The sequence below is a fragment of the Schistocerca serialis genome, chromosome 1 (assembly GCF_023864345.2).
Source record: "Schistocerca serialis cubense isolate TAMUIC-IGC-003099 chromosome 1, iqSchSeri2.2, whole genome shotgun sequence".
Taxonomy (NCBI): domain Eukaryota; kingdom Metazoa; phylum Arthropoda; class Insecta; order Orthoptera; family Acrididae; genus Schistocerca; species Schistocerca serialis.
Window position 1 is genome coordinate 230,718,427 of NC_064638.1, and position 24,274 is coordinate 230,742,700.

Below are 24,274 nucleotides of genomic sequence, written 5' to 3' on the forward strand. Positions count from 1 at the left end.
GGTCTTAATAGATCAAATTCTTGTCGGGTCTTCGGCCAGATCAAATTGTCATCTACCCACAATATTACCGCGGTCCACTGCGATGCACTGATCCTGCTGAAGACCCGACAAGAACTTGATCTGCTATTAGGCCGGGAAAGTCTACATAGTCACAAAAGGTTTAATAACCTTAAATTAACTCAACCATTAACAGTTAAAACCTAAAATTACTCCAGTTCTAGCTTAACAGCTACACAACACTTAGGCCTAGTTGCAAAAATAAATAAAAGTTTTGATTGTAATTACTTACCTCTTCCTTGGAATTCAGTGAAAAGATTGCGCCTGCTTTCTATCCCACAGGGCTTTGAAGTCAGAAACCCTAAAAGTTAAACAAAGTGTCAAATCAGCCCGCCTGACTAGCTGTGCAGTCTAAGGCGTACCGCTCCCCGACACGAATCCGCCCGGCGGATTTTTGTCGAGGTCCGGTGTGCCGGCCACCCTGTGGCCGGTTTTTAAGGCGGTTTTCCAACTGCCTCGGCGAAAGCGAGCTGGTTCCCCGCATTCCGCCTCAGTTACACTATGTCGGCGATTGCTGCGCAAACACTGTCTTCGCGTTCGCGTACACCACCATTACTCTACCACGCAAACATTTGGGGTTACACTCGTCTGGAATGAGACGTTCCCGGGGGTCCATTGTGGGCCGAACCGCACAATAACCCTAGGTTCGGTGTGGGACGGAGGTGGGGTGAGTGGACTGCTGTAACCTGTTGTGGGGTTGTGTATCACTGAGGGCTACGGCGGGGACGGAGCCTATCCGTCGTTTCTAGATCCCCAGTTCAATACATAAAAAACATAAATACATGCAAACAAGTCTCAAATCACTAACAGCACGAAGTCTGTTTCTGTATTTATTTTTGGAATAGGCATATGAAGAAAGCTACTTTTCCACAAATATGTGGATGAAAACGGTAATGAAGCTTTTATCTCTTTATTCGATAACACTGGGAACTCCTTTAAACTTAACCAATAACCAGTTAATGATAAAGATTTATAACGTCTCTGTAACTGAAAATCAGTGGAAATTTCTATTAACAGCTCTTTTTCAGTAGTTATTATCGGACAAAATGGCTCTGAGCACTATGGGACTTAACAGCTGTGGTCATCAGTCCCCTAGAACTTAGAACTACTTAAACCTAACTAACCTAAGGACATCACACACATCCATGCCCGAGGCAGGATTCGAACCTGCGACCGTAGCAGTCGCGCGCGGTTCCGGACTGCGCGCCTAGAACCGCGAGACCACCGCGGCCGGCTATTATCGGACATATTACGGCAATATTCTCTCAAGCTTCTCCAAGTCTCTTGAAATATTCTTTAACCATGATCTTGCTTTTTCGTCCAAAGAAAGATGATTATCCACAAATAAGTCGTGAGGGGTATCAAAGCACTCGGTTTGATTCCTATTAAAACACGTTTCCCAAAAATTAAGTTTTTAATGAATGTTTCTATACTATCTTGCACGCCATAAACGTTTATATTTGATCCTGTAGAAGTAAGTTTAAACTGTCAATTTTTGAGAACATGTCTGATAGAACAGCTAAAGTCTGAAATCAGATTCCACAATGTGTCCAAGAATCGTTAGGCGCTACCGATTGCACTTCGTCAACAAACCTAGCATCACACTCTGTTATAGCTTTCACACCATCTGAACAAATGCCTACACAGCGACTCCAGTCTGTCGAATTTTCGCGTTAATATTCGTCGGTTAACTTAAAAATACCTCCTACCGTAGTTCTGTCTTTTATGGGTTTGCAGAATAGCAGCACCTCTTCTACAGACCTACCGTTAATATAACGGACGAAGAGGTAACAAAACGGCTAAATTGGCAACATCAGTCGTACCGTCAAGCTGAATCGTAAAAGAAGGACTGGCACAAACTCTTTCCAAAATTTCATTTTACACATTTGACATATCTTTAATCCTGCGGCTGATCGTATTGTCGGACTATGGGACCACATTAATTTTTTTGTGAAAGATTCTTCGAGCATGAAATGTACTACATCATTTATACATGGTCGCACTAAAGCTTCAGCTATTGAATAAGGTTTTGCAGTTTTGTAACTAACGTGATAAGACGCTTCATGAGCATTCTCACTGTCAGTGTTTGCAGCTATATAAAATTAGTTAAATCATATTTTGACTCGTTAGCTATTCGTATAAAAAAAGTCAGCTGAGAAGGTTTCAGTCTACTGTTAGCAAGAATATCTCCACAAACAACACACTGCGATCTTGGGCAGTTCTTGTCACGGTACTTTCTTTGCTTTATACACGGTTCACTTTTCTCGGACTGACATACATTACTAGAGGCTGAACGACTTGTTGACACAATACTAACTTGCGATTTTGTTAAACCTTGTCTCCCTTTCAAACTTCCACATCCCAACCAATTACCCATTTTAATGTGAACGGTAATGTTTCTGTTACACAATGAAAACTTACTACATTTGCCACAAGCAAAGAAGAAGCAGGCTATCGTTGAAAATAAAAGGTCTGACTGCCATGTGACGGTTCCTCAGTGGGGTCGCGGTAGTGTTGTTCGTATCGTTACAAAACAGAGAAGCTGGCAGACTAAATTAATATTGTAGCGAAACCACATGCATGCCTAACGTTGTTACATGACTGTAAATCGCAATTCGCCATAAATATTAATTTATTGTTAAAATAATGTCATAAATTCCCTATGTTACACATATATAACATGGGTTAATTTAATTTTAAAGTAATATTATTATTATTATTATTATTATCATATGCCAGACTGACAAATAACACTACACAGGTGTTGGATTGAGAAGTCATTCCGCACCCAGCTTATTCAACTGATGTTGCACCCTCAGATTTTCACTTTTTCGCTCTCTAACGAATTACCTCCAAGATACTTTCTTTCCGGATGAAAATGCGCTCCGAACATGTCTCGACGAGCCCTTCGCGTCATAACCACGTGATTTCTATAGTCGGGTGATCGAAAAGTTAACCCAGCACTGACAGACTGTTGTAAATTGCTATTGAGAATATGTTATTGATAACCGAATTCTCTGTTATGTGTATCTGTTGAGTTTATTAAACTTATGGAAAAATCCTACGAATTTATGCATCAGCCTAATACAAGACATACGGAAGAATAATCCATGTCAGTCGATAAAGCATTTCTGCAAGTTTAGATTCGCAGTGTGCATTATGACGTTCTTGCATTATCGGAGAGGTATGTCAGAGCATGTAGACAAATCATCGACTCTGTACTGTCGCATCGATTTAGTTCACAACTGCAGATTTGCATCTCAATGAACAGATTTCCATAGCAGGCTGCCGTGGCGCCTTCACAAGCAGTTCACGTCAGCATCATTAATGAACTGCAAGCACGTAGTGACAGTTACCGCGTCGCACACGAGGCTCATATTGAGCACCTGCATTATAAGTTTAAAACATATAGAAATCGGTTATGCGCTGATACGTGTCCATTTTCAATATAGTTTTTGCGCAATCATCTTCTGAAATCCTATAACACTTATGAATAACGCTGAATATTCAGCTTGTAAAGGGTATAACTGCAGATATTTTTATATGTGGTACCTTCATATCTACACGTATCAGTGTGTTGTTTGTTTTTCCTGAGCATCAAAGAGTCTTCCCACTGTTGTTGTTGTTGTGGTCTTCAGTCCTGAGACTGGTTTGATGGAGCTCTCCATGCTACTCTATCCTGTGCAAGCTTCTTCATCTCCCAGTACCTACTGCAACCTACATCCTTCTGAATCTGCTTGGTGTATTGATCTCTTGGTCTCCCTCTACGATTTTTACCCTCCACGCAGCCCTCCAATACTAAATTGGTGATCCCTTGATGCCTCAGAACATGTCCTACCAACCAATCCCTTCTTCTAGTCGTGCCACAAACTTCTCTCCTCCCCATTCCTATTCAACACCTCCTCATTAGTTATGTGATCTACCCATCTAATCTTCAGCATTCTTCTGTAGCACCACATTTCGAAAGCTTCTATTCTGTTCTTGTTTAAACTATTTATTGTCCATGTTTCACTTCCATACATGGCTACACTCCATACAAATACTTTCAGAAACGACTTCCTGACACTTCCCACTAACACATCAAATAATTTATTACCTGATGTTTTATGGACGGTAGTAACTGCATCACTCACTGAACTATGCCGGCAGTACAGACTAACCGTTTTGCGACCACTCATCCACACTTCAACACTTGGCGTACTGCCCAGGGGAAGATGACTTCCTCCTGCCGCAAGCCTCGTGAGGTAGCTGCGCGGTCTCAAGCGCCTTGCCACGGTTCGCGTGGTTCCCTCTGTCGGAGGTTTTAAGTCCTCCCTCGGGCATGAGTGTGTGTGTTGTCCTTAGCGTAAGTTAGTTTAAGTTAGATTAAGTAATGTGTAAACCAAGGGACCGATGACCTCCGCAGTTTGGTCCCATAGGAAATTACCACCACCACCACCTGCCGCATGTACTTGAAGGTACTAACCAACCAAAAAAATGCTATTCCTAATTGCTATAATTATTAGTCTGCAAATGAATAAATACTAATGTGATGTTGTTCAGTACACTGTACTGTGTCACCAGCAAAAATGTCTCCACTTACACCCATTACGCGCTGTAAAACATATATTTGTATAAGCATTTCATTTGTTAATGATGTTATTAATTGACACATACAGCGCCGTTACCGGTTTACGACCGACAGGTTCATCTTTACACGGGTGTTCACGTCCAGCTGCACATTTATTGATGTTTACATTGGTTTTCGGCTTTTTATTTCCCCTTGTGGTGTAAGACCTGTGGGACAGTTCGATGGTTATCTGGCGCGCCTAGTTTCTCCCCGGTCTCTGGGCTCACTGTCGCGCATGATATATTAGTGGACCCTGTCGCAATTTCTAACTCATTGGGTCAACACTTTGCTGAGATTTCGGGCTCTTCAAATTACCCGCCAGCGTTTCTCCCGAAGAAACGTGCAGCGGAAGTGCAACCTCTTGCTTTCTGCTCTCAAAATCGCGAAAGCTATAATACTGTTTTCTCCATGCGGGAACTCCAACATGCACTCTCTTCTTCTCGCTCCTCCGCCCCAGGACCGGATGGTATCCACATCCAAATGTTGCTGCATTTATCAAACCATAGTCTGCGTTACCTCCTTCGCCTTTATAATCGAATTTGGACTGGCAGTACTTTTCCCAGACGCTGGCGGGAAGCTATCGTCGTTCCTGTTCCGAAACCTGGAAGGGACAAACATCTCCCCTCTAGCTATCGCCCCATTTCTCTCACGAGTAGTGTATGTAAGGTTTTGGAGCGTATGGTGAATTGCCGTTTAGCTTGGTGGCTGGAGTCCCGCAGTCTTTTAACACCTGCCCAATGCGGTTTCCGAAAGCATCGTTCTACAGTTGACCATCTTGTTGCTCTCTCCACTTATATCATGAACAATTTTCTCCCGAAACGCCAAACAGTAGCAGTATTTTTGATCTGGAGAGAGCATACGACACCTGTTGGAGGACAGGCATCCTACGTACACTGTTCTCTTGGGGCTTTCAAGGTCGGCTGCTCCTTTTTTTTCGCGAATTTATGGCAGAGCGCACATTTAGAGTGCGGGTGAACACTACTCTCTACCGTACTTTCTCCCAAGAAAACGGGGTACCCAAGGGCTCCGTGCTAAGTGTTGTACTGTTTGCCGTTGCCATAATTCCAATTATGGACTGTCTCCTTCCTGATGTCTCGGGCTCCCTCTCTGTGGACGATTTTGCGATCTACTACAGCTCTCAACGGACCAGCCTTCTTGAACGACGTCTTCAAGGCTGTCTCGATCGCCTCCACTCTTGGAGCATCGAAACAGGCTTCCGCTTTTCTCCCAGTAAGACCGTTTGTGTTAATTTTTGGCGTCGTACTGAGTTTCTTCCACCTTCCTTACATCTAGGACCTGTCAACCTTCCGTTTTCGGGAGTCGCTAAACTCTTGGGTCTTATGTTTGACAGAAAATTGTGCTGGTCCTCCTACGTTTCCTATCTTTCGGCTCGCTGTCTGCGATCTCTCAACACCCTCCGTGTCCTGAATGGTACCTCCTGGGGAGCGGACCGAGTGGTCCTCCGCCCCTATCGCGCCTTAGTGCGCTCGAAATTGGACTATGGGAGCATAGTTTACTCCTCTGCTCGGCCGTCTATTCTTCGGCATCTCGACTCTATCCACCACCGTGGATTACGTTTAGTGTCTGGAGCTTTTTACACCAGCCCTGTGGAAAGCCTTTATGCTGAGACTGCTGAACCTCCGCTGTCTAATCGGCGAGCTGTCCTTCTGAGTCGTTATGCTAGCCATCTGTCTTCCATGCCTGCTAATCGGGCCCATGACATTTTTTTCGACGCCTCCTTGGATTTAGGGTATGCAGGCCGCCCTTCCTCCCTACTACCACCGGGAGTCCGCTTCCGTCAACTGCTCCATTCCGCTTTCCTAAAACCTTCTTGACAACTTGGGGTACAGCACCGTCTTGGCTCCGTCCCCGGACCTGCCTGCTCCGTGACCTTTGTCAGTTTCCCACGGATGGTACCCCTTCAGTTCTTTATCGTCAGGCATTTGTGCTCTATGTGCACAAATGAAGAAAGCCACATTTATTTACACTGATGGCTCAAAAACATCGTTAGGTGTAGGGAGTGCTTATATTGTTGGCGACACCCCAAATCGATTTCGGCTTCCCGACCAGTGTTCGGTTTATACTGCGGAGCTTTATGCTGTTCTCCAGGCTGTCCAATACATCCGTCGCCATCAGCGGATACAGTATGTTATCTGTTCAGATTCTCTGAGCTCTCTCCTCAGTCTCCAAGCTCTGTACCCTGTCCATTGCCGGCCGCGGTGGTCTAGCGGTTCTGGCGCTGCAGTCCGGAACCGCAGGACTGCTACGGTCGCAGGTTCGAATCCTGCCTCGGGCATGGGTGTGTGTGATGTCCTTAGGTTAGTTAGGTTTAAGTAGTTCTAAGTTCTAGGGGACTTATGACCTAAGATGTTGAGTCCCATAGTGCTCAGAGCCATTTGAACCATTTTTTTACCCTGTCCATTCTCTGGTCCACCGGATTCAGGACTGCCTCCACTTGCTCCACTTGGGGGGGGGGGGGGGGCGTCTCTGTGGCCTTCCTCTGGATCCCAGGACACGTTGGTATCTGTGGAAATGAGGCGGCCGATATAGCGGCCAAGGCTGCAGTCTCTCTTCTTCAGCCAGCTATTCGCATGATTCCCTTCGCCGATATACGGAGTGTTTTATGTCGTCGTGTTACTCTTTTATGGCACGCACATTGGTCGACACTTCCCAATAATAAATTGCGGGACGTGAAAGCTCTTCCCTGTGCTTGGACCTCTTCCTCCCGAACGCGTCGTCGGGAGGAGGTAATTTTAACTAGACTCCGGATAGGACACTGTCTTTTTAGCCATCGACATCTTTTAAGTGGTGATCCTCCCCCACTCTGTCGCCACTGCTCTCAGCTTTGGATGGTAAGACATCTTTTACTTGAGTGCCCCTATTTTACTCCATTACGCGCCCGTCTACAGCTGTCGCCTGATATATCTTCCATTTTAGCAGATGACACGCGCTCAGCCAATCGCGTTCTCGAGTTTATTGGTGGCATTGAGATGACGTCAGTCATTTGAAGCTCTTTTTGGGGACAACCAACCCCCTTCTTTAGTGCTTTTTTTAAGCTTTCCTTGTATTTTTAGTTTCTCCAATTTTTTTAGTTTCGTTCCCATTTCTGCTGGTTTCCAGTGTCGTTTTTTTACCTTTTCCTAAGTCACAGACCGGGCGCTAATGACCGTAGCAGTTTTGCGCCCTAAAACCATAACAAGGAAAAAAAAGTGAACTTGTCGGTGAAGGGACTCGACATCGGCAGGGGGAAGTGGCTTGTACTACTACTGTTCGGAATGGCTCCCAGGGATCAAATTACTACTGTGGGGACAGTTGCGTACTTTCTGCATCGACGCAGCACTCTTATAGTTGCCTCGAAAACAGCGGTACCCAATTCGGTTGCCCTCAGCTTGGGATACCTACGAGCCATAATTTGTAGTTAGCGACCATCAGGTTATATTGATGAAGGCCGGCAATCAATATAAGGCATATAAATCGCTCATGTGATGCTCGAATGACGTCTTTGTCGTGCATGCCACTTTGGCTGCAACCTTCTTATTCTGAATAACCATCTTCCAGCAAAAATACAGTGCGCTCAAGATCTAAGCCTGAAATGATACTGTGGTCAATCTGACAGATTGAAAGAGCCGCATTGTCCCATACACGATCGGAGACACAGCCCGGTCCACAGAAATTCATTGACAATGCAAGTTTACTTTTATTTCCATTACACATATGACAGTAAGGAGCGGTTTTCTGTGGTCAAAAGAGTGTTAAAAAAGAAGCTTACGACAAAACAAACTGTGTTAGTGATGGAGATAGTTCAGAACATTTTGTCAGTTTATTACGGTAGGAAGCAAGGTACCCTCTTGTAGTGATTCGTAGATTCAAATGGCTCTGAGCACTATGGGACTTAACTGCTGTGGTCATCAGTCCCCTAGAACTTAGAACTACTTAAACCTAACTAACCTAAGGACATCACACACATTCATGCCCGAGGCAAGATTCGAACCTGCGACCGTAACGGTCCCGCGGGATTCATAGAGTACAGGTGTAGATACATACATAGAGTGCAGGGAGAGGTATAGTAAAAACGGAATTATGGAAAATCCAGGCTGCTAAAATACTGAGGCAACAGATGCTGCAAAACGTCTCCACTTCTTCAGTGCATAAAACTATGGAAAATCCAAAAAATGATGAGCATCACGAGAACACACGTTGAGTGGTTTGCAGGAATTACTCATGTTCTATAAAATCCCGCAGGAGCTTCGAAATACTGATTAGGTGACTTCTTTTTGGGAATCATCAGACTTCCGACTGGTTCGATATGGCCCGCCACGAATTCCTCTCCAACGCCAATCTCTTCATCTCAGAATAGCACTTGCGCCGTACGTCCTCACTTATTTGTTGGATATGTTCCAATCTCAGTCTTTCCCTTCAATTCTTATCCTCTAAAGCTCCCTCTAGCACCATGGCAGCTAGTTCCTTATGTCGTAACACTCGTTCTCTCATCCTGTCTTTTCTTCTTCTCAGTGTTATCCATATGTTCCTTTCTTCGCCGATTCTGCGGAGTACCTCCTCATTCCTTACCAGACCACCTAATTTTCAAAAACCTGCTATAGCGCCACATTTCAAACGCTTCGATTGTCTTCTTTTCTATTTTTTTTAATTTATTGAAAACGCACACATGCAGTGCAAAGGATTACATTCACATTACATAACATTCACATAACTTGTCTTTGCTATAAGCTACGATGGATTTCTGCCTATTCCTGCACTTGATAATATGGTATTGGTCACAAAATTCCAAGCACAACTCTCACACACACTCGTCATCTGGTTCGTGAAATAATTTGTTGCAACACACCTTGTGGTGAAAACCATGGGCTGCCAATCTCGTCGTCACGTGTCGCATTTCATGGTTAGCTTCCATACAGATCCTCACTGGCATAGCAGACGTTGCATAAAAGTCCTCTGGTATGTTGTTTTTCTTCTCATGCAGATCCTGTACAAGCTGTTTGAAGTCGGCACTAGCTGGGAGTATAAGCTCGCATCTTAGATCCTCTACCAGGAAGGTCTCCCTAGTAAGCTGGTATACTAGCCTCGCTCTTGTCTGCGGGACTCCTAAAATTCTCTTCAGGTATCTAGCCTTTACTCGCTCCAATTCTTAAAAGCTTTTCGAATTTTCCGACTGTCGTAAATCACTGCCAAGAATTGCTATACTCCAAACGTAAATCTCTGAAATTTCTTCCTCAAATTAAGGTCAACGTTTGATACTAACAGATATCTGTTGGCCAAGAATGCCCTCTCTGCCCGTACGAATCTGCTTTTTACATCCTCTTTTCTTCCTCTGTCATGCGTAATTTTGTTTCCAAAGTTTCAGAATTCCTTAACTTCCGTCTACTTTGTGATCCCCAGTTACGATGTTAAGTTTATTACTACTCGCATTTCTGCTACTCCTCATTGCTTTCGTCTTTCTTCGGTTTACTTTCAATTAATATTCTGTACTCATTAGACTGCCCATTCCATTCTGAATCTCACTGACGATAGCAAGGTCATTGCGAGTCTGAGCGTTGATATCATTTGACCCTGTATTTTAATTCCAGTCTTAAAACTTTCCTTTATTCCGTCATTGCTTCTTCGTTGCTACAGCCCTCTTTTACATCCTTTTTAAATTCGAGTACTTCTTTCTCGGTTTTCCAGTCTTATTATACCATCTTTGTTTCTGTATATTTTGTATGTTATCCATTTTTCTCTATACCTTAATCCATTTTCTCAGGATTTCAAACATCTTGAACAATTCTACAAAGTGAAACGGCTTTTCTAAGTCGACAAGTTCTATGAAAGTGTCTTGATATTTCTTAAGTCTTACTTTGATTGCCAATCGCAACATCGGAACTCCTTTACCGAAAGCCAAACATATCGTCACCTAACAGCTCCTCAATTGTCTTTTCCATTTTTCTGTTATTATTCTTGCTAGCAAGTCGGATACATGAGCCGCTAAGATGACTGTGCGATAGTTATCGCACTTATTTTCTCTTGCAATACACAGGACTGTGTAGATACAAATCTAAATGATAAGAATTAAGTGACCTGTCAACGGGACAACAGCTTCACAAGTATTTGTAGTATTTGTCAGATGCAAGTTTCAAGTTCGTAACTAATTACAATATATCTATGAAGACGAAAACTATGCACACTGTACTATTGGATTAAACTTAACAGTGATTCTTGAACGATATTTATAGTTCTTTTTCTGTCGCATACTTCAGACAATGCATATGAAGAAAGAGATCAGGAATCCTATAAAATACTATTCGAAACTGGTTGCTAGACTCAAATACTGGTCACCATTCGACAGATTCAAAAGGTCCAGAAAAAAATAGTTCTGACAGTGCTGGCATAGAAAAGCATCTCAGGCTCCGGACAGTCAACAGTTTTATTTGAAAATACTAAATGTTTGACGGTGTCAGAAGTATATTATAATATCCAACGATTAGTTTTCACGTTAAATAGTTCCACACTTATTTTTTCTTTGTTCCCTTTAATTTAAAAAAAAAAATGATGAAATAATGTCCCAAGCTGTAGAAAGGTTTAAGCATTTTACTTTTAATCTGATCACATTGTAGAGGGTGCAAGTTGACAGCATTCCCTTCTTTTCCTCTCTGAAGGTGACCTTCAGCGCGTGTAGCGAAATTTATACAAGCGCTTAAGGTCATTCGAGGTCGTTTCCATGCAAGTGGAGTGTCCTAAGGGCACGAGCGGTCTCCCGAATCACCGTGATGACTCCGTTACTAAGGAGATCGTTTTCTTTGTGTTTCTGGCTACGAAGCAGAGAAGAACTCCAGGGCAGCGGCGGCATTTCTGCCTCGCCTGTCTCCTTTTCCCTTTTACATCCACCGCTATACTCCGAAACACGACCCTCCTCCTCCCACCACACGTTCATTGAAAGTCTTAGTAGTGCGCCATGCTGTAGATTTTCGTCATCTCAAAAAAGTTTAACAGTTTCTGTCCAACGAAGCGTTATGCAGTAATCGTCTAACGCACTCGTAGCAACAGAAAATCAGGATTGATAAAAAAAGGGCTCCCAGCAAGAGTGAAACTCCCTAGGTTTCCTCAAAAATTTACCACCAGAGCCCCACTCTGGTAGTGGTGCAGCGGAAGAGTGGTTTGGTGTGTGTGTGTGTGTGTGTGTGTGTGTGTGTGTGTGTGTGTGTGTGTGTAGCGGGGGGGGGGGGGGGGAAGCCGAAAAGTCTTGTAATTGTATACGCTTGGGGTGTCGACCAGGAAATCAGCAAATATAGAAGTCTATAAGGCACTGTGTGCAGAATCAACCCAGGGTTTCACGACGTTGCGAAATATAGATTACAATAACCGTAAACGTCTAATGTAAGGAAGCTTGAAACGCTGTTGTGTTCATCTTGAGCTCCATCCCATTTTGTTGCCACTATTACAACGTCAGTGAGATATGGTCTTCTGGCAGAAAAATGCCAGTTAACGCACTTCTGGAGCACTCTTACGGACGTTCAGCTGCCCTGACCTGCCCAGTATCCATATATTAGTCCCATTAGACACGCATGGGACATGATGGAGTGACATCCTTCCCGGCCGCCATTATCAACAACACCTTGTGGCTAGTTGTGACGAGGGGTGGCAGTCGCATCGAACATTGTCTCCCAAGACGTGTCCGGTGCCTCCCTGATCGTCACTATGCACAACTGCTGGATGGTGTTGCAGCTAGGAGGCTGGGCAAAATGTTGAAATTGTTGTCTAAGACAATTTATCTGCTTCGACATATGTATTCCGCAAGCCAGGCAAGCGGTGCGAGGCAGAGGGTACTATCACTTCCCCCCTTTCCTACTTTATCGTGTTTTCCGTTTCATTGCTGTTTTAAACTTGTGACTCGCAGTGCATTCCTAACGTAGTCTGGGCGCTAATGACCGTTGAAGTTGTGCGCCCTAAAACCACAAAAAAAAACTACTCCAGTTACAAACTGTGCGTGGGAGGAACTACTGTTGGCAAGCCTGCCTCTGAACGTGAATCCCTCCAATATTACATTCGTGAGATATATGTAGGAGGAAGCAATATGTTGGTTTGACTCTCTAGGACCTCATGTATAGCGATGTTAACAGTATGTGTTCCACTCTGCTCAACATTGCGGCACACTATAACAGTTTGTATTCGTAATTAATATTCTTAATAAATTAACCAATTTCAAAGCCACTCTGGATCATTCTGTGCTGCATAATGCCTCTGTGCATGCAGCAATTATTTTAATCTTAGCCTTACAATTCCTAAAGGGGCGTTGCGTGGGGGTTATGGTGTACACCCATACGTTTATACTAATAAATGACAGTCGATTCTTAACAGCGTGACTCAGAAGGTTTGCCTCAATGCCTCTGTGCATGTACTCGTAGCAGCTGTTCCAATCTTAGTCTTACGATCCCTAAGCGGGCATTGCGTGGGGGCTATAGTGTGCAGCTACACGTTTATACTGCTGTATGGCCGTTAGCAGCGTTATACTGTAGCTGCTCGACAGACGGCGCCTCTTCTGCCAACACATACAATCGCAGTTTTCGGTGCACATTTGACGCACAGCACGTCCCTCTGAAACATCGAGTGCCTCGAGGGCGGCGCGGAACGCGCGCACCGCAAGCAACTGCCGAATTAGCGGGCGTGCCGCCACTGCGAGAGACATATAGCTGCTCGATGCACCGCCTGTCATTCGCTTGGGCAGTGCGGCCGCCGACACTCACTGATGACGCATCTTGTTCTTCTCGTCCGGCGGAGCGGACGGCCGTGCGGGATGTGGCAGTGTCGTGCTGGAGGGCGCCCTTGCTGCCGACGTGGGCTTACACGCCGCGCAGCGCCCTTTTTTTTTTTTTTTTTTTTTTTTTTAGATATTTGCGTGTTTTGCCTGTCTTGTAAGTGAAGTTGGATGAGTATATCGGTTGTATTGGTCGTCCGAGGGTTTTGTAACCTACTTCGTTGAACTGCAGACCCTGACCGTTCTTCCAGTGAATAACTTTTAGTCATTTGCCGTTCCTGCAAATGATTTTACGTGGTACTTCCATTTAAAATCGTTCCATACATACCGGGTGATCAAAAAGTCAGTATAAATTTGGAAACTTAATAAACCATAGAATAACGTGGATAGAGAGGTAAAAATTGACACACATGCTTGGAATGACATGGAGTTTTATTAGAACAAAAAAAAACACCCCATATTGCTAGACGCGTGAAAGATCTCTCGCGCGCGTCGTTTGGTGACGATCGTGTGCTCATCCGCCGCTTTCCTAGTGCTTGGCCTCCCAGGTCGCCAGACCTCAGTCCGTGCGATTATCGGCTTTGGGGTTACCTGAAGCCACAAGTGTATCGTGATCGACCGACATCTCTAGGGATGCTGAAAGACAACAGCCGACGCCAGTGCCTCACCATAACTCCGGACATGCTTTACAGTGCTGTTCACAACATTATTCCTCGACTACAGCTAATGCTGAGGAATGATGGTGGACATATTGAGCATTTCCTGTAAAGAACATCATCTTTGTTTTGCCTTACTTTGTTATGCTAACTATTGCTATTCTGATCAGATGAAGCACCATCTGTCAGACATTTTTTGAACGTTTGTATTTTTTTGATTCTAATAAAACACCATGTCATTCCAAGCATGTGTGTCAATTTGTACCTCTCTATCTACATTATTCCGTGATTTATTCAGTTTTCAAATTTATACTGACTTTTTGATCACCCGGTATACTTACAGACATTTAATGGTTGTGGCCGCTTCCTGTAATAAGTTTTCTTCCTGGGTCAGATTACTTTCAAGGCACCATGCGTCGATCCTCTGCAATCTTCTTTAGTTTCGCTACAATTTTCTAGCGTCATACGTGCTTTATGGGTCATATACACATAGTTATGTAGTTCAAATGGCTCTAAGCACTATGGGACTTAACATCTGAGGTCATCAGTCCCCTAGACTTAGAACTAACCTAAGGACATCACACACATCCATGCCCGAGGCAGCATTAGAACCTGCGACCGTAGCAGCAGCGCGCTTCCGGACTGACGCGCCTAGAACAGCTCGGCCACAATGACCGACAGTTATGCAGAGCCACATAATGATCAAAATGAGAGTGTATGGAGTATTACACCAGCTTTCTGATTGAATTCAAGTATTCCTAGCAAACGAATCACAGCATAATGTCCTTAACGGAGAGAAGTCTACCAACTCGCCTAAGAATGTTTTAGGGTAATCACTTTTCCCAATACGCACAAACACCCTTGCACATAACGTCGCAAGCTCTTTTAGGCTGTTCGCAGATAATGCTGTATTATGTAGGAAGATCGAGACGTCATAAACTATAGCGAAGTTAAGAAATAACTGCTGATAATCGATGCTTGTTACTGAGTCTGGTAACTGATCCTCAACATAAATAAATGTAAGAGACTGCACATAAATACGTGGAAAGGCTTCCTGTTGTCCGATTGAACTATTGCCGAATAATCAATGAAAACAGTAAGAACCTTAAAATATTTATAAGTATTTGTCTGAGCGACATAAAGTGGAACGCCCACATAAAATAAGCTGCACAAAAGCAGATCTCAAGCTGAGATTCATTGTTAAGTTGCTAACGACTTGTAATTCACCCACTGAAGACGTGTCTTAGAGAACACTCCTGTGACCGATTGCTTCCCCTCTAGACACTTACCAGCTGGGAATGATATAAGAAATGCAGAAGACCCAAAGAAGAAGAGCGCGGTTCAAAATGGGTTCATACAGTAAGCGCAAAAATACAACGGAGATGTTAATCCAAACCCAGTGGCAGACAGTACACTAATGGCGTTGCACAGTACGGTATGGCGTTTCCTTTACTTCCAACGTGCTGTAACAGGCATTAATGAATGCTGGCGTCCATATTATAATAGCTACTTCAGAAGACGAATTACCAAGAAATATTTTTAAACTAAACGAAATTGGCCAAAATTACAATTTCGAAATATGTATGGAAAAGACAAAAGCATCGCATTCCCAGGAAGACAACAGATGTGATTAAAAATACTGATAGAAAAGAAAACAATCGAGTAAGTAAGTCATTTTAAGTACCTGGGCCGTGACGTTTCTTCTGGTCATGATAAAGATATAAAAAACAAAACAGCAAAATTTCAGGATATCTATATAATGACAAAAAACATTAAACGGAAAAGCGATTAAAGAAATGCAACTGAAGTTCTATAAAGCGATGGCTGTTCTATTGCTACTTGAGGCTTGGATAGCAAATAAGGAATATATAAATCGGCACAGTGGCGTCAGAAATGAAATTCCTTAGATCAGGAAGCAGAAGATGTAAACCAGAAGAATGAGGAAGAAACGAATATACTAGAAGTAATTCCGTCAGAGACAGCAAAGGACTTGGAAGAGCAGTTGAACGGAATGGACGGTTTCTTGAAAGGATGGTATAAGATGAACATCAACAAAAGCAAAACGAGGATAATGGAATGTAGTCGAATTAAGTCGGGTGATACTGAGGGAATTAGATTAGGAAATGAGACACTTAAAGTAGTAAAGGAGTTTTGCTATTTGGGGAGCAAAATAACTGATGATGGTCGAAGTAGAGAGGAAATAAAATGTAGACTGCTAATGGCAAGGAAAGCGTTTCTGAAGAAGAAAAATTTGTTAACATCGAGTATAGATTTAAGTGTCAGGAAGTAGTTTCTGAAAGTATTTGTATGGAGTGTAGCCATGTATGGAAGTGAAACATGGACGTTAAATAGTTTGGACAAGAAGAGAATACAAGCTTTCGAAATGTGGTGCTACAGAAGAATGCTGAAGATTAGATGGGTAGATCACATAACTAATGAGGAGGTATTGAATAGAATTGGGGAGAAGAGGAGTTTGTGGCACAACTTATCTAGAAGAAGGGATCGTTTGGTAGGACATGTTCTGAGGCATCAAGGGATCACCAATTTAGTATTGGAGGGCAGCGTGGAGGGTAAAAATCTTAGAGGGAAACCGAGAGATGAATACACTAAGCAGATTCATAAGGATGTAGGCTGCAGTACGTACTGGGTGATGAAGCAGCTTGCACAGGAGAGTGTAGCATGGAGAGCTGCGTCAAACCAGTCTCAGGACTGAAGACCACAACAACAACAACATATTAGAAGTGAGCTTAAAATATCGATACTTATAAGCAAAACTGGAAAGAACGTATAAACGGAATAACACAAGGTAGGTATGCTAAAGAAGTTTTGCAGTATCTACCCAAAAAAGAGAGCAAGGGGCTAAGTTGGCTGAGGGAACGATGTACCTAAGAAGCTGAAGTCGGAACAGGTTCCTCGAAACTAGTCCATGAATTAGATGATGACGATAGTGATGACGATGATGACTGCTTACTCCTAAACATATCTCGTGAAAAGGTCATGAATTTAAAATTAAAGAGCTGATGACTATTGCTTACTCCTAAATATATCTCGTGAGAAGATCATGAATTTAAAATTACGGAGTTTCGATCTCATACAGAGGTTTATCAACAATCGTTCCTCTCGCTCACCATTCGCTGCTGGAGAAAATGACGACGAGAATGGCCGTGGTGTTTAAAGGAACCTGCGTCGTACACTATACGTTGTGGAGTGTAGGCGTAGATGTAGATATAGAATCTGACTGTTCAGTGAAATTGGAAACAAGAAGTACATGAGTCAAACACTTAGCAAGGTGATTAGGAAAAATGCTGAAGATTTACAGTGTTTTGGCGTGCCTGAGAGTATCATTCGCACTATAATAATAAAAAAATACCTAAACAAACAAGTAGGGCCCTTTTTAAGTGGCGTTGCAACACCAACTGGATGTACGAGGGTCACTCCAAAAGAAATGCACACTATTTTTGTAAAAATACAATTTTCATTCTGCATGTCTGAAAGTTTTACAGTGTGTAGATACATCCTTCCCGCTTGTTTTCAAACTTAGTTCAACCTGTTCCCGTGAGTGGCGCCGTCACAACATGTCTTCAAGATGGCTGCTACACTTGACGTTCGTCAGAAGCAACGTGCTGTCATAGAATTCCTGTGCTGTGAAAACGAGACAGTGGGAAACATTCACAAGAGGTTGAAAAAGGTGTATGGAGATGCTGCTGTCGATCGCACTACAGATAGTCAGTGGGCAAGCAGGTTACATGATGAAAGTGGGCACAGCAATGTTGAGGATTGTCCTTGCAGCGGCAAGTCTCGTACTGTACACACTCCAGACAATGTGCAGAGAGTTAACGAACTGGTGACTGCTGACAGACGCATCACGGTGAACTGACTGTCACGCTACGTTGGTATAGGGGAAGTAAATGTTTCCAGAATACTGAAAGTGTTGGCGTTAAAAAAGGTTTGTGCCAGGTGGGTTCCCAGGATGTTGACAGTGGCTCACAAAGAAACAAGAAAAACGGTATGCAGCGAACTTTTGGAATAGCACGAGAATGGTGGAGATGAATTTCTTGGAAGAATTGTGACAGGTGATGAAACATGGCTCCATCATTTTTCACCAGAGACGAAGAGGCAATCAATGGAGTGGCATCATGCAAATTCACCCAAGAAAAAAAAATTCAAAACCTCACCTTCTCCTGGAAAAGTTATGGCTATAGTGTTTTTGATTCTGAAGGACTCTTGCTTGTGGACATCATGCCAAGTGGAACCACCATAAATTCTGATGCAAATGTGACGACACTGAAGAAACTTCAAGCTCGACTGAGTCGTGTTCGACCATATCGGCAAAAGCAGGATGTTTTGCTGTTGCACGACAATGCACGGCCACATGTCAGTCAAAAAACCATGGAAACGATCACAAAACTCGGATGGACAACACTGAAACACCCGCCTTACAGTCCTGACCTGGCTCCATGTGACTATCATCTCTTTGGGAAACTGAAAGACTCTCTTTGTGGAACAAAGTGCACGCTGCCAATCAGTGGCTCCAACAGGTTGGTCCAGAATTTTACCGTGCGGGTATACAGGCGTCTGTTCCAAGATGGCGTAAGGCAGTTAAAAGGGATGGAAATTATGTGGAGAAATGAAAATATTGTTCCTAAAGGATGTATCTACACACTGTAAAACTTTCAAAAATGTAGAATAAAAGACGGATTTAAAAAAATAGTGTGTATTTCTTTTGGAGTGACCCTCGTACATAGCGGCCGACGACCAATCATTGACCGTGAGTATACGGTGAACATAGTTGTGTCGCAAGAAGATGATCAGCAACTCACCTGTAGATGGGACTGCGGGAGAGCACTCCGTGGTGCACGCAGGGCCGGAGCTGCTCGCTGGAGCAGCAGCTGAAGGGCGCGTCGTCGCTGACGAACTGCGGCATGTCCTCGCCCACCTCGGCCACCTCGGACTCGTTGCCGCTCTCGTACGTCGGCCACCTGAAGCACATCAGCGAAGTCTTATCATCTACCTACAATCACTCGAAGTAGCTGACTCTAAACCTTTATGCAGATTATTCGTATTTCAAGTACTGATTCCATGAATCGAACAGTTCACTCGAAGAATATACAGGGTGTTACAAAAAGGTACGGCCAAACTTTCAGGAAACATTCCTCACACACAAAGAAAGAAAATATGTTATGTGGACATGTGTCCGGAAGCGCTTACTTTCCATGTTAGAGCTCATTTTATTACTTCTCTTCAAATCACATTAATCATGGAATGGAAACACACAGCAACAGAACGTACCAGCGTGACTTCAAACACTTTGTTACAGGAAATGTTCAAAATGTCCTCCGTTAGCGAGGATACATGCATCATCCACCCTCCGTCGCATGGAATCCCTGATGCGCTGATGCAGCCCTGAAGAATGGCGTATTGTATCACAGCCGTCCACAATACGAGCACGAAAAGTCTCTACATTAGGTACCGGGGTTGCGTAGACAAGAGCTTTCAAATGCCCCCATAAATGAAAGTCAAGAGGGTTGAGGTCAGGAGAGCGTGGAGGCCATGGAATTGGTCAGCCTCTCACCGAATCTGTTGTTGAGAAGCGTACGAACACTTCGACTGAAATGTGCAGGAGCTCCATCGTGCATGAACCACATGTTGTGTCGTACTTGTAAAGGCACATGTTCAAGCAGCACAGGTAGAGTACCCCATATGAAATCATGATAACGTGCTCCATTGAGCGTAGGTGGAAGAACATGGGACCCAATCAAGACATCACCAACAATGCCTGCCCAAACGTTCACAGAAAATCTGTGTTGATGACGTGATTGCACAATTGCATGCGGATTCTCGTCAGCCCACACATGTTGATTGTGAAAATTTACAATTTGATCACGTTGGAATGAAGCCTCATCCGTAAAGAGAACATTTGCACTGAAATGAGGATTGACACATTGTTGGATGAACCATTCGCAGAAGTGTACCCGTGGAGGCCAATCAGCTGCTGATAGTGCCTGCACACGCTGTACGTGGTATGGAAACAACTGGATCTCCCGTAGCACTCTCCAACAGTGACGTGGTCAACGTTACCTTGTGCAGCAGCAACTTCTCTGACGCTGACATTAGGGCTATCGTCAACTGCACGAAGAATTGCCTCGTCCATTGCAGGTGTCCTCTTCGCTCTAGGTCTTCCCCAGTCGCGAGTCATAGGCTGGAATGTTCCGTGCTCCCTAAGACGCCGATCAATTGCTTCGAACGTCTTCCTGTCGGGACACCTTCGTTCTGGAAATCTGTCTCGATACAAACGTACCGCGCCACGGCTATTGCCCCGTGCTAATCCACACATCAAATGGGCATCTGCCAACTCCGCATTTCTAAACATTGCACTGACTGCAAAACCACGTTCGTGATGAACACTAACCTGTTGATGCTACGTACTGATGTGCTTGATGCTAGTACTGTAGAGCAATGAGTCGCATGTCAACACAAGCACCGAAGTCAACATTACCTTCCTTCAATTGGGCCAACTGGCGGTGAATCGAGGAAGTTCAATAGATACTGACGAAACTAAAATGAGCTCTAACATGGAAATTAAGCGTTTCCGGACACATGTCCACATAACATCTTTTCTTTATTTGTGTGTGAGGAATGTTTCCTGAAAGTTTGGCCGTACCTTTTTGTAACACCCTGTATATCTTATTTCTGATAAATTTCATAAAGAAGAAGTTATACAGAGAAGCCGTAGTTAGTGTTTTCAGTTCCTGAAACTAGCACCAGCAGTACATTCTTAACAAATTATTTGTATTACACTTTTGGACTCACAAAATTTTGACTTGATATGTTACACTGAAGTATGATCCCATATGACATTATGGAATAAATGTTACCGCAGTATGCCACTTTTTTTTTAATTTCTAAATAGCGTCTTCTGAAGACACTCGCAAACAAAAATATGATAGGCGTATGCTTCTGCCAACTGAATTTATTATCAAATTTAACATTGCCAACTTTTATTTGTGGACCATCACATTTTATACTTATGATCGTTGGATGCCTCTCAAAAGGTTTGTTTTTCATATAACGTATCTTTGTGAAGTGTACTAACAGATAATTGGTTGGAAGCTATATATTAATGACCATGAAAATTTCATTAGCAGCTCATACTGCAACTTTGCTTATTTTGTTATTCATCACAACGTTTGTATCACCTGCATACAAAATAAACTTAGCCTTTGGTAATGTCACTGATCAAAAATCATTAATACACCCAATAAAATGTAAGGATCATCGAATGGAACCTTCTCAGGAACCACACATAATTAGTCCCAGTTGAATGATCACTGACAGCTTAATACAAGGCTCTTCCTCTAAAGGATACAAATAAAGAAATGAAATATGGCTTAACATAATTTTATTGAATGAGAAATTCATTGTCCATGATGTAAACGATCTTCAGTCTACTAGTCTTCAGTTAATATTGGAACAGTGGTTTTCTATAAAACAGTGAAACTTCATGAACTGGAAGTTTTGTATGAATGAGTTCTAATAGTTTCTACAGTAAAAATATGAAGAAAAAGATTGGAAATCCAAAATAAACAAAGAATATGTAGAATTCAGGGGATTGCATAAAACATAAATATTATTGTGTATGTGTACTGAAGGAAATTTAATTGAAGGAAATGCATAGATGAAATACATCCAAAATAATCATATTATAAAAAAATTACCCAAAATATCCGATACAGAAGCATTTAAAAAAATTAAAACAGTGTTAGACAGAGATATACTACATCCTTAGTCAAAAATACTTAGTAAAATTATTTAAGGATTGTGAATTAAACACGGATGAAATGCTATCATGTAATTCAGCAAAAATTAGAGGTTTCCAGATTAAAACTGCTTTCTAAAGATTACAAAATTAGTGGCTTTTCTTATGTAAATAGAAGTACCAGTATTTTTTAAAACTCTTCTAAAATATTAACCAAAAAAATACAGTTGCAAGAATGCAGCAACATAAAGCTAACAAATTGTTGTGTTATATGTCACAACTGTAAACACGGAAATTGACTTTGTTATAGAACATATAATAGAACAGTCTTCACAATACAAAAAAATTAGAGGTAACCCTGTTAAATGAAAGCCTAGGAAACACACATTATAGAAAAATATAAGAAAACTCTATTAGGACCCAAAATGAGGCCTAAAAAATTTGGTTACAATTAGGAAATTATATTAAATCCTGTAAACAAACTTTAAACTTCACATAAAAACTGACCATGTTATAGTAATCAGTAGAATTTAAAGAATATAGAAATTTGACATCATTAAGTGTAACATCATTAAATGTAAATGTTAAACATTAATGTTAACATTGAACACTAAACATAACAATAAATGTTTTGCTTTTAGTGTATACATTCTCAACAACTATGATGTTTGTACAAAATTTAGTATTACATGTCAGTGAGTAGGATCAGTACAATGTGAGCGTCTGAAATGGTTGCTGAGTGTTAGGCCAAGGGTCAAAAGTCTTCTAATAAGGAGTAAATCACACGAGAATCTCGATATACATTATTAATTAATTTGAAGGGAAAGGTCCCATTGTATACCTGAATACCTTAGGTGCATAATCTCATTGAGAAGAAAAGAAATGGTTGCTGAGTGTTAGGTCCAGAGTCAAAAGTCCTCTAACAAGGAGTAAATCACATGAGAATCTCGATATACACTATTAATTAATTTGCAGGGGAAAGTCCCATTCTACTCCTGAATATCTTAGGTGCATAATCTTATTGTGAAGAGAAGAAGAATGGATGTACTCGTGTTCTTACATACTTACAGTACCTATAACACGCCCTGAAGAAGGAATGAGCCCCACCTGAACTTAAGGGTAGAGATTCTAATAGTATCTTTGAGTATAGAAAGTAGGAAATATGTTGAAACATTGAGATTCACACATGTTGTGTCTGGGTATATTAGCTTGTATGACCATTGCTCCAAGAAAGCAAGACTCTGTATCTGAACCATATTTCCACACATTGTTTGTATCTGTCAGAAAGTTTCATCATAAGCACCTGCAATGTGTCTTTGGTCGGAATAAATTCTGTGATACATATAATGCATTTCTAAATTGCATCCTGCATACGAGTAGTACGGTTTTCTGTGCAGTAGCTAAATCAGGACAGAGATAACAGATCTCCGCTTGAAACTAATTGTTATTGTCATGGTCTCCACTCTGAAGACTAATTTGATGCATCTTTTCACATACTTCATCCTATGGAGGCCTATTCATCTCCAAATAATGCAACGTACATTCATTTCAACCTGCTTATTGTATTCATCCTGTGATCTGTAGCAGTACATTGGAAAAACTTCTGTTCTCTTCTTGTCTGAACTGTTTAATGTCTATGTTATACTTATGTACAAGGCTACACTCCAGAAAAATACTTTCAGAACAGGCATCCTAAAATATTCACATTAATTATTAAAAAATTCCTATTCTTCAGAAATACTTATCACCTGTAGCCAGTCTGCATTTTATACCCTCTCTACTTCGGCCATCTTCACTTATTTACTTCGAGACAATAAAAGCTTCTACAAAGTAGTAGTAGCTATTTTATCACTCTCAGTCTTTAATTAGATAACAGCCACTGAAATCAAAGCAATCTGGGAAAAAAATAACCAAAGTGTTGGGGGGGGGGGGAGGGGGGAGGAAGGAAATCTGTGTGTTTGATGTAGGTAGATGATTATGAAGATTGTATAAAGATTTGAGTGCTATGACTGGGTTGTTGATCAAGATGGGAGACTTCCAAATCCAGTGCCCACAGATAGCCTCCGTGTTTTAAATAACACGAAAGGACAGCTGATTTTGATGTCATCAGTAACTGTCAGCATACAGCAATCACTCCTTAGTGTTTATCACCATGACGTAATCAGGAATAACGACAGACGTTGCCCCATGTAGCCTGGTAGGTAACACACTAGTTATTCGAAACAATCTTCCTTTTAGAAAAACTCTTGTTTGGATCAGAATCTCTAAATTTTTATAATTCTGTTTGATATGCACATGCACGTGCGCAAGAGTGTGTGTGTGTGTGTGTGTGTGTGTGTGTGTGTGTGTGTGTGTGTGTGTGTGTGTGTGTGTGTGTGTATTGTAATGTGGCTGTTCTTCTCTGATACAGTCCACTAACATATTTCAGAGGATGATATGCACTTTTCCTT

General features: G+C 42.3%; 1 protein-coding gene across 1 annotated transcript in view; it reads right to left on the reverse strand.

The window, feature by feature from the left end:
• The window catches only part of LOC126461204 (peripherin-2-like), a 54,344-nt gene that overhangs the window by 1,473 nt on the left and 28,597 nt on the right, over positions 1-24,274 (reverse strand). The window contains exon 2 of the mRNA XM_050095981.1: positions 18,889-19,047. Coding sequence (XP_049951938.1) covers positions 18,889-19,047 — 159 coding nt within the window. The remainder of the gene's footprint in view (positions 1-18,888; positions 19,048-24,274) is intronic.